The 17,787-nt window shown below is 41.0% G+C and overlaps 1 protein-coding gene across 2 annotated transcripts in view; it reads right to left on the bottom strand.

Moving 5' to 3' along the window:
* Window positions 1-17,575, bottom strand: part of SLC25A13 (solute carrier family 25 member 13) — a 103,004-nt gene extending 85,429 nt beyond the window's left edge. The window contains exons 1-2 of one of the 2 annotated variants that reach the window (XM_063411909.1): window positions 17,252-17,269; window positions 14,989-15,074 (exon numbers count right to left, since the gene is read on the bottom strand). Coding sequence is in view for 1 of the 2 variants with exons in the window: in XM_063411900.1 (XP_063267970.1) it covers window positions 17,252-17,560 (309 nt within the window). In the remaining variant the exon portion in view is untranslated. Of the gene's footprint in view, window positions 1-14,988; window positions 15,075-17,251 lie in introns of both variants that reach the window. The other variant, XM_063411900.1, reaches the window with a different exon arrangement.
* Window positions 17,576-17,787: the final 212 nt, after the last annotated feature.

Genomic DNA, 17,787 nt, shown 5'->3' with positions numbered 1-17,787 from the left:
CAAACATAATGAAGGTAATGAATGATACTGTTACCACTCAAAAATTGTAAGGGAGAGTTGGCAGACTATTAGGGCAGCGTGAATCTTACCTGGCACTTAATGTTATTAGCATAAAATATGTATTTAAACCAGGATAAAGCAATGGGTAGGTGACAAGACAAAAGGCCGTTTAACACCACGGTTCTCAGGAGGGGAAGCATCGTCTCAGAGCTGTGCAGAGCAACAGTGAGCTCTGAGAGATCCACCTCGGAATGCAACACACAAGTCAGGAACAAGCCTTTCCAAGGTACCCATGCTCACGGGGCTCAAGGTTCCCAACAGTTCACAGCTTAATGGAGACAATCACTCCTGGTTTCACCTGGCTTCAAGTTTCAGACCCCAAACACAGCCCAAACACTCACTTTCCCCTGCCATAGCACAAAGCAGCTTTAACAGCCTAAAGAGGTGCTCCCACCAAGAAAAGTCACAATCCAAAGATTCAAAACAATGGTATGATGCTGCACTCCCAGGGAACTTCTTCAGAGTCCTCAACTCCACCTGACTTCATACAGTACACACAGAGACCTAAAAAGAGGCATTCCATGCTTTATCTGACACCTTCATGAATTACAGAACTAACAATGGCAAGAACAGATACCCTGAACAATGTTAAAAAAGGTTTCTGCATAATTTTCTCTTACAGATGTCAACACGAGGTCCCAGTGAGTGAGCAAGATTGTTTGCAGCAATAAACAAAACCCTGCTGCCTTTTGAAGAAAGCAGACCTGGAGCCATGCCACATAGGGGTATCAAAACCAGAATGACCTGCTCTTAAATAATTACTAATTCTATAATAATAAAAAGATTGTGTAATTTAGTTATGTTTAATCAGTCCCCATAAACTTGTGTAAATTTATAGGCAACATCTTAAATTGTTGCTAGAGTAATCTGTAATTTGTGACTTCATGCTTGTGAATGAGCAAGTAAAGGAAATGTGCTGGAGAAAAGTTCCTATACATTACATGTCTTGACTAACAATTCCATGACAAGAATTATGTAGAAATAACTGACAGGTAAATATGTTTTGTTTCCATGTTGTGTTTTCTTCTTTGAAGACAGAAGTTCACTCTTCAAGATCCTATTTATAATCAATTCTATCTATTCAGCTCTATTCAAAATGCTATACCTCAGCAGCTCAAAGGGTGAAAAACTGCAAAGGGTGTGGGAGTGGGCATGAATCCTTATGCATGTATGGATCCAATCTACAACCTTAAAAAGAACAAATGACACCTCCATAAAGGAAACAACACCACACACACCAAGTAAAATTATTAAAAGGCTTTAAATGGTGAGACTTGAAGAAAGTCCTGTGGTCAGGACCATTCCCCATAGCTAACAAAAATAACAGGAGCATTCCAGCACATACTTGGGCAAATGGCAACACTTTCCTACTTGAAACAAAAAAAGTATGTTATTTGTTTTTCTTTTTTCTATCCCTACAGCACTCAACCCAGTGGCATATTGGGTCATAGGAAGTATGGCCATGGTCTGTAAAGCTGAGTCACAGTAACTATCCACCTTCCCACATTAACATGCTAATCAGCCTCTGACTGTGGAAAACCTGGACTTTCACGTTAGCAAAGTTTCTCTCCCTTACCTGTCATCTCAAAATACATATGCCAAAATATGTGTTTGCAAACACACTCTCTTCTACCTGTAAACAAGGGTATCACTGTTTGTTCAACTAGCACCATATGGGTTTTCCTTTAAACTTATTACATAATCTCCCTGAAGACAGGGAGTACAAAGTAAAGGCAGTTGAACATTTTATTTCACAATTCCTATCTTCAATATTAACAACAAACAACTGCTTGATGTTTAAATATTAGCAGATTACACAGTTGCCACAGGACACTGTGGTCGTGTGACCTTCATCCTTGCTAAAAATCTGAACTGAAAGGTGAAGCTATCAAAGAGGGTACTTGGAAATAATTTACAGCTTTGTGTGGGAATATAAAATAATCCAGTGAAGATCTATATTGTTTATGCAATGCTTTCACAGTAATTCTAGGGGTTTATCTGCCATTGACTTGCCACACTTCAGTCAAAATTGTTAGAGTTTACAATAACTCTCCATAATTCACCTAAGTTATAAGATACCTGACAACAATAATTAAAATCTTCTCATCTCCTGAAGAAACCACGGAAACATTTTCAGCATTTTAATTACAAACTATTCTGATTTTAGCTTCAATGACTTTGCCTTCCCATCTGTGAGTCTATTTTATCATAGATATTTGCATAAAGCAGTAACTGTTCCATTAAAACATTACATTTACTTCTGCTGCATTGCCCTCTGAGTGCTTTTGTGAGATCACTTGGTTGCAAAGGAAATAATGATGATGATGTCAAACTGAACACTTTGATTTAAAGACAGGAATTTTAAGATAAAATCCTTAAAATTACTTTCAGGAAAGCATTTTTGGCAGAGGGGAGAACAGAATCAAACCATTTTTTTCCCAAGAAAAGCATTTCCATTTGATTTGAGCGCTTTGCAGTCAAACTAAACTCTAAAAATACCAGATTAACACACATAGAGCAGTTTAGGACACTAGAGAAAACCTACACCTTTCTTCTAATGTCTCAGTAACCAGTAGCTCTTCCATTTCCATCCCCTGGACACTCAGGTTGATGTCAGCACCCTGACATCATCAAATGAATTCAGAATAGTATGTCCATCATCCCACACTATCCTACTTTTTAGCTCCAACTGTCAGAACTGCAGCAGAATTCAAAAAAAAACCCTCTTTCTAACCAGTTGATCCAGCCCTTTGAAACACAAAATATTAATGCTTTACCTCAAAAAAAAAAAAAAAAAAAAAAAAAAAAAAAAAAAAAAAAAGGTGGGTGATCAATCAGTGATCACACCTCACGGCTTTCACAATGTGCACTACCCCTGAAAGTCTGCAGTGAACAGAAAAGCCAGGAGATCTCACACTAGTTTGCATTATAGACACCTTTGTTTGATCAAATTGTGGGTCATACATAACACAAAGACCCAGGTTTTCAAAGCTACAAAAGAATTGTAGGAACACATTCTGTATAAAACTTCCTGAAACATTGGAGGAAAACAACTCTATTTGGCAATCTTTCTCTGCGTATTTTGCTAAGGTATTTCTATCATTTTCAAGAGTTCAGTGCTCTCTTCAGTTTCTTCTCTCCCCACACATCCCCAGGAAAAGGGGAAAAGCTGTTTTATTACCTTCAGCTTGTCAAAGGCACACAGAATAAGAAAGTATTTGGTGCTATTTCAATTATACAGGATTTGAATGCTTGCACACTTGAGAATTAAGTATTCTGGTTTGGGTTAATCTCATACATGAGATACCAAATCTATAGGTTATATGTAATTGAAAACTAAAAGCAAATTGCAGGAGTTTTACAGTCATTGAGAGTTTTACACCACTATTTTCTTTATGGAGATAAAAGAGGCTCAAAACTTCTGTAGTATAATCTTCACAATGCAGGTAAGATTGAACCTGCTGCTTCACATCAGGTAATCTTGACAGAAAAGATTCAGACCAAGTGATTGATCTAGGTCTGTGAACAGAGTAAAAGCAATTATATAAAGTTTGTTGTTGCCATGTTTTTCTTCCTTTTGAACAGCATCAACATGGGACTAATTAATGATCTTTAGAAAGTAGTTTCCAGTTAGACTGACACACAATGGCAAGCAGTCTTAGACAGGTGAAGTGACAGGAAGGAGGAAGGCTGACTTGATGTCAGTGACAAAAACTATTTTAATGGAAATGTGAAATTATTCAAAAATTTCTTCTCCTAAACACGTGAAGATTTCTCTAGTCAGATTCAGACTGCACAATGGGCTGAGAGAAGGAATCAAGCAGATGCAGTATTTTTACATACCATGTTTTTCTAATGGCTTTTCATACTCACTGCCTCACTTAAAGGTTTCTTCTGTCAAAGATCTGTTAAATCAGTGATGCCTCACCAAATAGTAGTTGTCAAACATGATAAATAATAACAATAAAATACGTGACCAAGAGGTTTTAGCAGCCAAGGATCCAGGGAAGACTGGAAATAGGTTGTATTTCCAAGGCACAGAAAAATGACAACAGTAATGAAATCTGCTGTTTGTAATTCAGTAATACTAATTTTCAGACCTCTTCTATCCTAAATAAGACCTACATATCAGGTCATGCAATGGATGGATATGACAGGAAAGTCACATAACAAAGGACAGATGATAATTCTGCTATTGCAGAACATATCCTTCAATTAAGTCTTTTAAGTAGGGAGACTCCTGCCCTGCTACTGATACGAGGCAACATCCCAGTCTCTCTCCCACACTAAGAGCACACATCAGACCCCAGACTTGACTAAGCAGATGTAGAGGGCACCTCATGTAAAAGAACTGGGGAAGAGAAAAACAACAACAACAACAAAAAAGCACTACACCATAAACACACACTACTAAGAGGCATTTAGACAGGTTTATTTGAGGTTTTATTTCTCAGTATAGGAAACCATGTGTCTACACATTTGAACACAGATCTTTAAACGAGAGTTGCATGCACAGACATAGAATCTTTGTGTCATGATCCTGTTGACGGCCTCTCATGTTTTGGAGCTCTTACCTGCATTTTGATTAACACCCATCAACCTCTGAAGAAAGATGTAGTCAGTTGACGCTCAAGCTACTCCAACACTGAATAATTTGCTCTAATTTATTCCTTCAAAACTACTCTAATTTACTTTATTTGATGAAGTGGGCACTTTTGATAACTTCCCAGAATTAAATATCCATTGGCTGAGGCAAAAACCCAAAACCCCCCAAAAATGATGATTCTATTGGCTGAGAGAGTGCAAGGAAGTTGGGACAAGAAACAGCAACCAGAATATAAAGACGATTAGAATTTCTTCCTCCTACTAGCTGGATGATTGGCATTTGTTTGAGGATCATCCTTGTGAAAGCATCCTCCCCTATTGACTAAGCACATTTTTAAGCAGTGGGCCAACATCATCAGGAACAAGGTAGAAAAATGTGTGCCCTTCCATATTCTGAAATCTACAGGCATTTTTCCCTGTACACAATGTCAGAATGAAAAACAAAGCACAGCAAGTGCTAGTTAACTTTTTCTCCTCATCTCCTTGCAAAGCCAGCTCTAAAAAGAGACTCCAACCTGCCAGAGAACCTTCTTTGAACCTTCCATTTCCTATTAAGTTTAAACTTATCTTCTCAGATAGAAATGAAGCTTGGCTCCAGGAACAAACATTTTTAAATCCTCAGTGAATAAAGATCAGGTGGTATTCATCTACAGAAACTGAAAAATGTGAAAAGGTAAATACAAAACAGTGCATGGAGCTGGAAAAATCTCTGGTCAATGGTATTGTACATAGCAATCTGAATTCCAGTAAATCAATTTCAATTACGAAGGAAGTACCAACGAGATCACAGTGTCACAAACAGAGAAAGACTAAACTCTGTTGGAGAAACAACACATGAAATTCAAATATATCAAATATCTGTTCTCATTTTTTTCTTAAAGTTTTCAATCTAAGAAATTTGTTCAACTATATAGGAAATACTCAGACTTCGATTCCCACAGTTCCCTCTCTGTGCAGCTCCACAACTGCTCAGGAATGGCATCTTTTGGATTTGCTCAACAGTTATGGTTTTGATATTTCAGAATACTAATTACACAAAAACATCTGAATCACAGAATACGCTGAGTTGAACGGGACCCACAAGGATCATCAAGTCCAACCCCTGCTCCTGCACAGGACCATCCCCAAAAGTCACACCAAGTGCCTGAGGGCATTGTCCAAACACTTCTTGAACTCTCTCAGGTTTGTGCTGTGACACTTCCTTGGGGAGCCTGTTCCAGTGTCCAGCCACCTTCTGGGTGAAGGACATTTTTCTAATACCCAACCTAAACCACCCCTGACACAACTTCAGGTCCTTCTGTTGGGTCCTGTCACTGCTCAACAGAGTAAAGCAATCAGTGTCTGCCCCTCCTCTTCCCCTCAGGAGGAAGCTGCAGACTGTGATGAGGTCTCCCCTCAGTCTCCTTTTCTGAAGGAGGAGGGAAAACAAAGTCTGCTTCTACGTATTTATAAGACTGGCTAATAACTATGGTCATCTAGCTACACAACGTCTTCTTCTGTATTCTAGCTTTCAAATTAAGTTTACTCTTTGCAATTCTTCAATTACCCTAATCATCAAGGCCTTAACAATCATAGTTGTAAAAAGCAAATGTATTACGCTTCTGATAGGTCCCCATAATTGCAAAAATAACCTTTAAAAGCCTTGGAATTTTTCAACTGATGGAATTTTTTTTACAAAAACTAGACATTAAGAGTTACAGGATACATTATCTTCACGTGGGATTGATTCACAGTGGGACCTGAAGACTGGAAAATAATTCAAAAGACTGCACCCTTTCAGTGTAATGCTAATACCCTTAAAGTAAAACTATTCTTTGATATTTCTGTTTTGAAAAGGAGACACAATCAAGTTCCAGCTATATAATTTGTGGCTAATCTCAATATAATCTAACAATAGTTCCACAGATAACTACAACTCTAGGACTATGATTGCCAGCTCACCAAAACTTAGACCTTAGCAGGTGAATATAATTCTGTGTTCTGGCAGCTTCTGTCAGATAATATATGCTGGTCAGAAAGCATTTAATGACCTATAAAATGCTCAGTTTCTAAAGGATTCTTCTTCAAATTACAACGTATCATTAACTATTTGCCTCCCTGATCAGTCTGTTTTGCTGCCAGACAATCCTGTCCCAGATAACCAAAAGAGGTGCTGGAGAACATTCTTTATTAGCTTTCTGCAAAGCACTGCACTTCACAATAAGGTAATCTTACAGGTCTGAATTAATATATGACTGTGTTTCTCTCCACATTACATCAAATTTAATTAACCCAGTTGTACGCCCTGTTAACATCTTTTTCCGTTATTTGCACCTGGTTTTCATCAAAGAGAACGAGTAATAACACAAAGAGCACTACCAGGGCTGGGAGGTGTTCACTTGTCTTAAGGACAGTTTGTGGAGCAAGAATCAGCAGCCTCAGGAGAGGTTACCTGTTCTATTCATTGCAATCACAGCCACCTAAATATTAACAGTATGAATGCCAAAAATGTGAAAAGACTACTGAGATGTGTAAAGAAAATTTGTCACTTAAGAATGGGAACATATTTTAGAGTAACTAAAAACAATTACAAGTTGTGGTAGTACTATTTATTACAATAAACTTAGATTGCCTAAGTTTCCCAAATACGACATCTGGGTTAAAAAACCAAAACCAACCAAAACAAACAAAAAAACATACCAGAAAAAGAAAAAAAGAACGGGAAACCCCCCCCCCCCCAAAAAAAAACCCACCCAAAACCAAAACCACCACACAAAGACAACCCCCAAAAAAGGTCTCAGGTGTTTGTTCCCAGAGCACTCTCCCTCCAGCTCTGGTCCAGAACCTTTGAGATTGGGTCTTCTGCTGTAGGGTTAAACCAATATGATTGATGCTAGAGTGGACTGGCTGGTAGGGAGCAAAACCAAGGGCATGTGGAGGTCATAAAGGCAACAGTAGCCTATACCACAAATGCATGAAACCTCTCTGTAGCTTTGTTTTTCATTTTTACTTTTATACATTTTAATCTGGATAATTCATAAAATGATAGAGTGCTTAACAATTCACATGTATATCAATCATTCAAAAACTACCAATCAAAGGAAAATAAAACACAGATTATTGCATGGCACTCAAGGTTCCTTCATCTTCAGAATCTGTCACCAAAGTCATCCTCCTTTAATTTCCAAAATTTCTGGAGAGTTAAGATTTCGTTTCTCAGAGTTAGAATTTCACCAGCTGCCTCATTCCTACAGACTAAGGCTGCAATCATCTTCTGTGTGTAGTGTTGAGCTAAGGCTGATCAGCACTGTAAGGAAAACACGTAGGGACCAGCTAGGCCAGCCAAGGCAAAATCAACAACAAACTTGTTTAAAGCAAGTGGCATCTACTCCTACACAGTCAGGTCACTCTTGAATACATAAATAAGCCAGAGACACATCTTTTAAAAAAACAAGAGCAACACAACAGGAGAAACCATTTGCAAAGGAAGTCTGATTTTTTACTTCAGCTTACTCAGAAAACTCCTTTTAAAAACATTCCCATCAGTCCAGGTATTAGGCTATAAAGAGAAAGTGGGACAAAATACTTTAAAGAGTTGAGTAGAAATGTTTAAAAGAAAAATTACGACAAAGCTTTCTTGATGTTTCAGTTCCATTCTTTACTTTTCTTCTTTCAATTTAAATTTTTGCCCACTGGCATGTAAATAACTAGTGGGTAATTTAACCAATTAGTTCCATGACAATCTCACAATTTTGCCCATGCAATATTACAGTTACATCCACATGGCTACGTTTTTGCACCATGCCTCCTACCTTTAGGGAAAAATCCCTACAACCTGTATGGCTATCCCAGCACGAACCATGGCTGACAACAGACAAACCACTTACCAAAAGTAAAAAACCCTGCCTTCTCATTTCTCTGCTGAGCAGTGGAAATGCAAAAGTATCTGTAAATGCACAGCAGTAAATAGTCCTATAATGGTCACACTAAACAACCCGTGGCAGGTTTCCAGCTTAAGGTATTTCTGTGCTCAGTGCCATCCACAAAACTCTTTAAACTGCTTTGCTGTGAATCGTATTAGGGAACTGATCTGATGCAAACAAAACAGATTTATATATACTAAAAAAGAAAAAAAAAAAGTGTCACTTTTTGCCCAGTCAGTTATCCACTCCAATTCACCCCTTTACATTACACTACCCTAGTACTGCCACTGAATCATTTTTAGTGAAATCACAACTTCACAACTACTACCAGCTTTTAAAAACTGCAGTGACCTGGCAGTTCAGGAAACAAACAGGTACCTGTCCACATCAACCCAACCTACAGAACAGCTACAACAAGTTCAGCCCTGGCATCAGAGCAGAGAAACAATCAGACCGCTATCAGGAAGGCAAAGAACCAGTCTCAGAGATCAGGTCTAGCCTAGCCTTGGCTTTCAAAAAAGAATCAGTAAGATCCTAAAACTATGGAGGTAGTGATGATACTCAGATTTTAGAAGTATTTTTAAAAGATATGGTTGTGGGCACAAGTCTGCCCATCTCAGTGCACTCTCTACAAATAAAACGTGTATTTGTGTATTTGCCAACTCCACTTTGCTCTGTTGTTGTTATGATTTTTGGACAGCAGAGGGATAACAACATGACTCTCAATATGATGGTGAAAATGAGAGCAAACTTTATTCTTCTAAATTCTACTTTTATAGAGTAGTTCAGTACAAAGAACATGTTGGTTATTAGAGTCTACACCTTATTATAAACATCTTTTGCCAGTAAACGTGTTGGAAAAACACCATCTGCGGATGGTTTCTCACTTCCCAAGGTCTGTTTGAATTCCTCCTTAAGATTTTCCCAGGCTGGGATTAGAAAGTTGCTCACCTGCCTTTTACACAGACACGGGCAGAGCCTGAAGCCTAAATTCAGACCAATTGTCAGTACCACACTCCACCTTTGAGGGTCTGATCCATTAGCACGTTCCACTACCTCTAGTCACAGCATGATGCGAAAACCATTCCATTTCTACAAGCAGAAAGTCACATGCAATTTAAGGTTTTAGGGTTCCAGAAGTTTCACCAAGGTGCACATCCAGAACTGCCACAGTCTTGATTTGAGCATGTATAGACACTTCAGACACGCTGACCAGGCACCCAGCAGCCACACATGCAACACATCTAATGCACACCGGCAGTGAGCACCAGGCAGCAGCCCTCCCAAACTGTGGCAGCTGGAGGCACAGTTCATGCAAAATGCAACAACATTGCTGGCAACATAGAATTCAAATCTTCTTCCCTCCCAGCTGGGTACCCTAATTGCTAGAAACTGAACCAAATTCTGGCCCACACCTCTTGCCCCCAGTCCTTGTGTTGCACTGTAACAAAACAGTGCAATGGCTCTGCCTGAAACAGAGCTGCAAACCTTGCTGTTTAAAAATCCTCCAGGGACTATCCTTCTCTTCATCCCTATTCTTCCAGTTCCCACTAGTTGCCTTAGATGCTCCCTAGTCAGCACACTGGCTGTTTTGGTACCAATTCCTGACACCTCTGGTATGTTTCTTAATTCCAAAGTCAAGTGGGTAGAAAAGTTAGGCATGGAGATGTCAATCTAAAAAACACCAAAAAAAATCATCTCTTTCTGAATTGGTTTTCACATGGCCAGAGTGTAAGGCAGATCTCCAATGAGACTCGAAGAGTGGTCATATTGGTCAGCATAAAAACACTTCCTGCAGGCTGCCTAAGCCTGCCAGACATCATAAATATATGAATCTAGCAGCTGATGTTTAGGGATCTCACATGTATCCAACAAGAGGAATGTGATTAGTCCTGCAACAAGCTGTATTTCTTCTGTTTCTTCTCTAAATGCACATAGTTGGGTGTACATGCAGTTACTTTGCCACTCTCTCTCTCAAATGTTTCTTTTTTTCCTCTTTAGAGGAAAAGAAAAATGCCAACAACCCATTCCTTGTGAGCAATTTCATCCTTTAACACACTGGATTTTGTTCAGGTCAAGTAACATTTTTGGTAAAGAATATAATTGCAATTGCCTGTTTCTAAGATCTTGTAAATAGCATGACATTATTTTAAAAACTTATGAAAAACGCATTTACAGTGTTCCTTTAAGTGTTTTAACACAGCTTCAGCTGAAATTGCTTTATTCCAAAGCAATTGAATACAGAGTATTTTTATAAGGACCTTTTTGTCTCTCTGCAAATGACTGAGATACAGATACTTTCCAGAAAGAGAATGCACTGGAAAATATGCAACCTTACATTTTACTAGCCATAGTTATCTAACACCATAAAACATCAGTTGCTCTGTTCCTGAAGATTAAGTTGTAGCTAAAGCGAAACAGCACGATTCAAGTCAAGTCAGCAGAGTCAGGTAGTGCCTAGGAGGCTTATGCAACTTTAGGTTTGGCACCATACAAACACACAGGCTCTATCCAGTATGGCAAAGCCATTCTACAGCCAAAGCAAAGGCAATTGCATAGATCAAAAGCAAAAATGAAGCTAAAATTCAGCAGGACATTCATGCCATCTTCCAGGAAATAGATATCACATACCTCCTTCTCATATTCCTTGGACAACATAGACAAATAAAATAGATATTGGCCTAAACAAGCTGGTCAGAAGACACATTGTTATCACTCAGGGCTGTAAGCTTGTCTACATTACACTCCAGGAGGAGTGCCCTTAACATGTGGTTTGAGGCACACTTGGAAGAGCTGCTCTAACCTCCTGGGACACAAAGCTGCATAGAAAGAGCAAATTATTTCCCAATGTGATAAATCCAGATAACTTTAAATACTTTTCAGCAAGCATCACAAAAGACAAGGTATACACATAACTGCTGGGTCCAGTAGCCTTCTCCTAGGCTATACACGAAGCAAAGTCACCCTGCAATTTCTCTTACAGGGATACCATAATGGAAAGGAGCAAGTTTCAAAAACTTGCCAAAACCACAGGCAGTTGCGATATGCGATGCCATCAATACCCAACATATTGAAGACATAAAGCAACCTCTTCTACCACCTCCTCTTGCCCCTACCTTGCTCTGATAAGAAAAGGTGGGGTCAGAGAGGAAACAGTAGTACAAAGACACAGGTAAACTCAATGAAGATCTCACTGTAACAAAGCTTCTTTTCAGGGTAACACAATAACTTCTGTAAAAAATCTCACTGTAATAAAGCTTCTTTTCAGGGTAACTCAATGTCCACTGTGAAAGAATGCTGTATGGAATTTTTCCACAGCAGAGCTGCTCCATGAGTCTCTTTCCTGGGATTATTCTTGCCAGTGGGCCCTGTAGCATGCTATGTGTCTTGTGAGACTAGAACTCAAACAGTTCTCCTGAGGGTACACATCATAAGCAAGGATTTATGCAGTAAAAGAAACTAAATGAAATTAAACACATAAATTATGGCAGGCAGGACAGTGGAGTAAATGACTTGGTTTCTCTGCTGTTTGGGCTGCAGTCATCAGTCATGCTACTTTGTACTTAGAAAAGGTTATCTGAAGTTATCAGCACTCATTACAAATTCAATGTCCCTCTATCAGGCAAATTCTGGTCTCTTAAGAAATCAAGATGCAGTAATAAGTCATAAGCAGCATAAATACTTGGGGTTTTTCTGAGGGGAAGGTGGAAAGAAGAGACTTATGATACATACAGTATTTAAGAATTGACATATTTCTGCACAGATCAAAATATAATTACTCATGAGCAAGCACTGCTGGACCTGTACAGTCTAGCAACAGGACTTTCCACATAGTTGTTACATAGTGCTATCACATCCAAAAAATTGCCACTGTACAATTAAGTGGCTTAACACAATTAAATCTATAGTACATAAACTCAGTGGTGCTTCAGGGAAACAGATTGCTCTCTCCTTACTCACCAACCACTTTCCTCTCCAAAACTGATCTGAGTGGCTGGAGCCTGTCCACAATGGACTCCACTCCTTTCATGGACATAGAATCCCTCACCTCTTCTTTTCTGAGGGCTCAACAAATCCATGTCCAATGCAATGCAATTCTTCTCTTCCGTTTTGCTGGAGGAAGGGAAGAATGGCACGACTGAGGGCAAGAAAAGTGAATTTAATCTGTTCCCAGGCACACTCCACACTACTGCTAGCACAGGAGAGACAAGCACAGGAGAAGGAGCTGAGCAAAGAGGCAAAATGGAGCTGTATGATGCACAAAGGGACACACTGGGTGTGCATGGCAGCAAAATAATCAAAGTGGTATGGTTGTGTCAGCATCTAATAGCTTTGGTGTTGTTTGCAATCAGATTTATTTAGAATTGCATTGCCACTGTGCCTGCATTTCAACCACTGCTTACCCAAACCTCACCAATTCTCATCATCCAGGGCAGGCATTGGATCGCTTCTGCAGACAAAAAGGTTTGTAGAGGCAGGGCCAGAGGTATCAATCCCTCACAGAACTCCAGTTAATATAGCTGAGGTGATGTATCTTATAGGACTGGGGTATTCAGTGTGAGATGTCTCACTATAGTAACATCAAGACATACAAGGAGTCTGTGCCTGGGGACTAACAATTTTTGATGTGACAAGGTTTAGGATTTTAAAGGTAGATTTGGCAGCAACCAGAAACAACATTTAATTCCACTGATACAGCTTCCATAATAAACAGTTTCAGAAAAACACAAGAAAAAAGAGAATTTAAAAAAAAAAAGTTAAATACATGAAAATTGCATAACAATTTTTTTACCTTGCATTAAAACTATCCCAAATATAATCACTGGAGTCAGCAACAAATCTCTTTTTGTTACATTATTGATGTGGTTCTGACAGTCGGCATTTGTTCTTCGAAAGACTTACACAAGCACTTAAAATTAAGCATGCAAGCAGTCCCATCGGTACTGCTGTAAGGTTCACACCTTCACTTGAACAGTCATTTTACAACTAGCTTTTTTAGCATGTGATGTTTGTGTTCACTTCGTTCATAAAACAGTAATTTTAAAATAACTTATACATTCTGGGTAGTACGGGCAACCAGTACATGCCTAACAGAGAAAAGTTCACACACGGCACACAAAAAAACCATTTACATTAGATACATTACATTAGAAATATTCCACAGTATTTAAAAATCAACTCCTGTATTATTACTATGCAGTTCATACAATTACTGAGGCTTATTCACATACTATCCATAGCAGAGATAAAGTTTAATGGTCTTCAAGTGCTTCCATGCTAAGCCACTGTTTTTTACAGTTTTCTAGGATTTGATTTATCTACCAAAATTATTTGAGTTTGGAATTTTCATTAACGCAATTTTTAACTGTTTTGAATGTAGCTTAGTGGTTATGAAATATAAAGTTTAAAAATATTATATATACTAGCTCCCATTATAAGTATCAATTTCTGACCTTAAGTTGAACAAAGTAGCACAGTAGCAAAGGCAAAATCAACAGAAAGAAGTCTCACTGAGACATACCTTAGAACCTCCCATTGAAACTATGTTTATATTTTACCAAGCATTAGAACTTTAAAATGACAGCAAGTCACAGTTTGCACATGCATGAGACAACAGCTATGCCCAGAACTCATAGCAGAATAGGGATCAAGGGTAACTGACATTCACTCAACACAAACATTTAATTTTGCTGTAAAATACACACCAGGTGAACAGCAAGGGGCATTAGCTAGACTGGGTAAATTCTCTTTAGAACTATCTGGCTAAAGGGCAGAAAAACAACATTGTGATTGCATCGTTAAACACTCAAAATGAAGAAATAAGCTGGACACACTAAGTAAAACATTAGTGTTTTGTACCTGCATTACCATAAAAGATGTTCCACACAGCCTCTTTTTTTGCACAATGCAGAAAAAGAAGCCAGTACCTAGGATGGTAATTTAGTTACCAATGGGGCAAAAATCTAATCGAAAATCTCACCTCTGGTTTTTACTGGAAATTTGTGTGAATATAATTTACAGTGCAGTTTTCCCAAAACAGTTTCAGAAAATGTTTTCAAAGTTTAAGAAATGACATTAATGTGTAACATACATTGTTTAAAATGTTGTATAAGCTGCAAACATTGAGCTATATACAACAAAGGAAATTAAATAGGGCTGTAGTGCCCATTTCTTGATACCTGAGTGCTTAACTATGCAGCCTTAACAGCATCCCATCTGGATTTTCCTTTTGAGAGACTGAATTCCTAGAGTCTGCTTAAAATGTCAACATTTGAAATCTTGCAAGCAAAGACCAATTACATTCAATCCCAAAGACTCCTATGCCTAAAAGGGTATAATTAAAAAATTAAAGGAAGCGGTCATGCAGGATACCAACAAGGAAAAGGTACTAAAGAAATTTTAGAAAAGGCATTTAACTCACCAGTCCATTGTTTGGCTGAGGTGAAAAAGGCAAACATTACTGAGATGCATCAGTGAGGAAGTTAGAACACAAATCAAGGCCCGTGCCTGCAAGCACATGTGAATAACTTCAGGCCCAGAAGCTCTTGCCCAGAAGCGCAGGCAAAGTTATTCATATGTGTGCTTGCAGAATCTAAGCTCAGATATTAATCTCAAAGTACAAAATGCTACTTACATTTTGCTACCGACCTCAATATAAATGGGAATTCACCTGTGTTTAACTGTTTCAACTGAAGAAGACAAAAACCCCCTTGAAGTCTCACAAGGTCATGTAATTAATCCGTTCTAGCTGCTCCCAGTTCTAGTTTGTTTGTTTGTTGTTTTAAACATAAGTCTCTCAGAGTGTGTTTAGGCTTACAAACCAGAAGTCCTCCTTGAAAGCTATGTGAGGACTGCACACCCTGGGGTACAAAGAGCTGTATCTCTGCCTTGCAATACACTAAGAATGTTTATGACATGACAATTAAGCCATTATTCTTTCTATTGGGTATCTCTCTGCCAAGCCTGATGTAACCTGACATATACAATATTCAATTAAGTGTCTCTTAAAACGCTGAGTCTTTCCAACATACGCTTGTGTAGATTTTGGGGATCTGAACTGTAAGAAATCTAGCTTAAAGAAAACTGACATCACACAAATGTGTAGCATGGAGCACACGTGTCTACCCAATTAGATAAACACTAACTACACAATACAGTGTTTTTAAATGTATGTGACTAGCATAGGTTCAAGTGGATTGTAGATTACAAACCACTGCTTGGAGAAAATAAGTAAAAGGTTCAAAAAGCCAGAGAATAGAAGACTTTTAAGTCTTTAAATACCAATAGTTTGGTAAGATGTAACTGACATGTGTATGGACCAGTGGGCAAACAAAAATTTTTAAAAAGGCTAGACAGGTCAGCTGAGATTCACAAATGGCGAACACAAGATTTGGGGATGACTGTTTCATATACACTAGCAACGAAGAATCAAATATTGCTCAATCCACTAAAACAGCATGCACTTCAGATAACCTAAGTTCTCACTGAGAAAGGTGCTGACCAAAGCAGCTCTGTCATACACTATCTGAAATAAAGGAGCACACAACTCCGGCCACACTGAGCCATGTGCTGCTTTGAGTTTTTTGGGGAAACTTTGATTCCTGATGTTTCCTCAATGTAAGTTTCATCACTGACTTCAATAAAAGAAAGACATGGAGTAATTTTTTTTGAAGTGTCAGTATTCAAATATGAAATTTAATGAAAGTAGTAAGTTTTGAAACATCAACACTACCTCTAATTTTATCTCCCTTTAGATATGGCCTTGAGCCAGCTAATAGCTTTTTTTTTTTCTGGGATGGGAGTATATTATTAGGCAATTAAATAAAATAATTCAATTTGTTTATCTTTCTGATCAGTGAAAAAGCCCAAATAGCAGGTATCCACCTGACAGGAGAGCACTGGTTGGAAAGGATAACCAGATGTGGAAACAGAAGGTAAACAAAGGTACATGGAGAAACGGGGAGAAAAAGCAAAAAGGGACTATCGTGCTAAGGCCTGCAGGCAGGACAGGGCCAACATCTGTGCCCATTCCGGGACCTGCCAGCCGCCGTCCCGGGACCTGCCAGCCGCCGTCCCGGGATGCCGCTGCATCCTCTCGTCCAAACACGTGTGTGTGTCCGCATGTACAACATGTGTGTATCTTTATGCGTCTGTACGTTGTATAAGAAGGTGCACGGCGGGGCTCTCACTGAGGCACCACTGGGCCCAAATGCGCTTGGCAGAGCCGCGGCAGGGCCAGGGCACGGGTGCCCGGAGGGGCAGTGCGGGGCCTCGCCGGGGAGAGCGGCACCGGCACACAGGCACACAGGCACCGACAGCGGCACCGGCACCGACAGGCACCGGCGCCGACAGGCACCGGCTCGGCGGCAGCGGCCGCGGGAGGCGCGGTGCAGTGTCATTCACGCCGACGATGCATCGCAGGGGAGCGCAGGCCCGCTGCTCCCGGCGCGGCAGCCGCGGGTCCCCGCCGCGCTGGCACCCGGCCCCACCGGCCGGGGGGCCGCCCGCTGCCCACCTCCCGCTCCCCCGGGGCCGGCGGCGAGCGCCCGCCGAGCCGCGAGGAGGAGGAGGAGGCGCCACCGTCGGGGTTCGTCAAGGACAGGCCCGAGGTCAAACCCGGCAGCCGCCCCGCCGCGGCCCCTTCCCCGCGGCCGCCCGCCTGCCCGCCGCCGGCGGTGCCTTACCTTGGCAGCCATGCTGTGCCCGGCGCGGCCACCCCTTCCCGTCCCTTCCCTTCCTCCGCTCCCCTCCCTTCCGACCGCGGCACGCAGCTTCCCCGCCTGCGCACCAGCCCGCCAGCGCCGGCCGTCACCGCTCGCTCTCACAGGCGAGCACGGGGCGCCGCCCCCGCCCGGCCCCGCCGCGGCCCCGTGATCGCCCGGCACGGTCCGGACCGGCCCCGCGGGCTCTGCGCCGGGCGCGGGGCGAGGCGGCCGGACATGCGGCCTGGGGCACCGGCGGAGCGCCGGCGTTGCGGGCCAGCACCGCCTCATCCCTGTGAAGGGCCCCGTTGCCCTCCCGGTTCCTCCGCGGTTCCGGCTGGGGGCCCGGCGGGCGCACCGGGACTCCGAGCCCTTGGGCGCCCTGTAGCCTCTCCGCCCGCTGGGGACTGTGGCCGTGTCACCACTGGGAACTCGCGCTGCTGACCCCGGGGAGTGCTCCCGGCGTGTCTGGGGGACACCGGGGCGAGCAGCAGGAGGATGCCAACAGCTTCACATCA

This window comes from Prinia subflava, chromosome 1 (assembly GCF_021018805.1).
Source record: "Prinia subflava isolate CZ2003 ecotype Zambia chromosome 1, Cam_Psub_1.2, whole genome shotgun sequence".
Lineage (NCBI taxonomy): Eukaryota > Metazoa > Chordata > Aves > Passeriformes > Cisticolidae > Prinia > Prinia subflava.
This window is presented reverse-complemented; position numbering and strand designations above follow the sequence as displayed.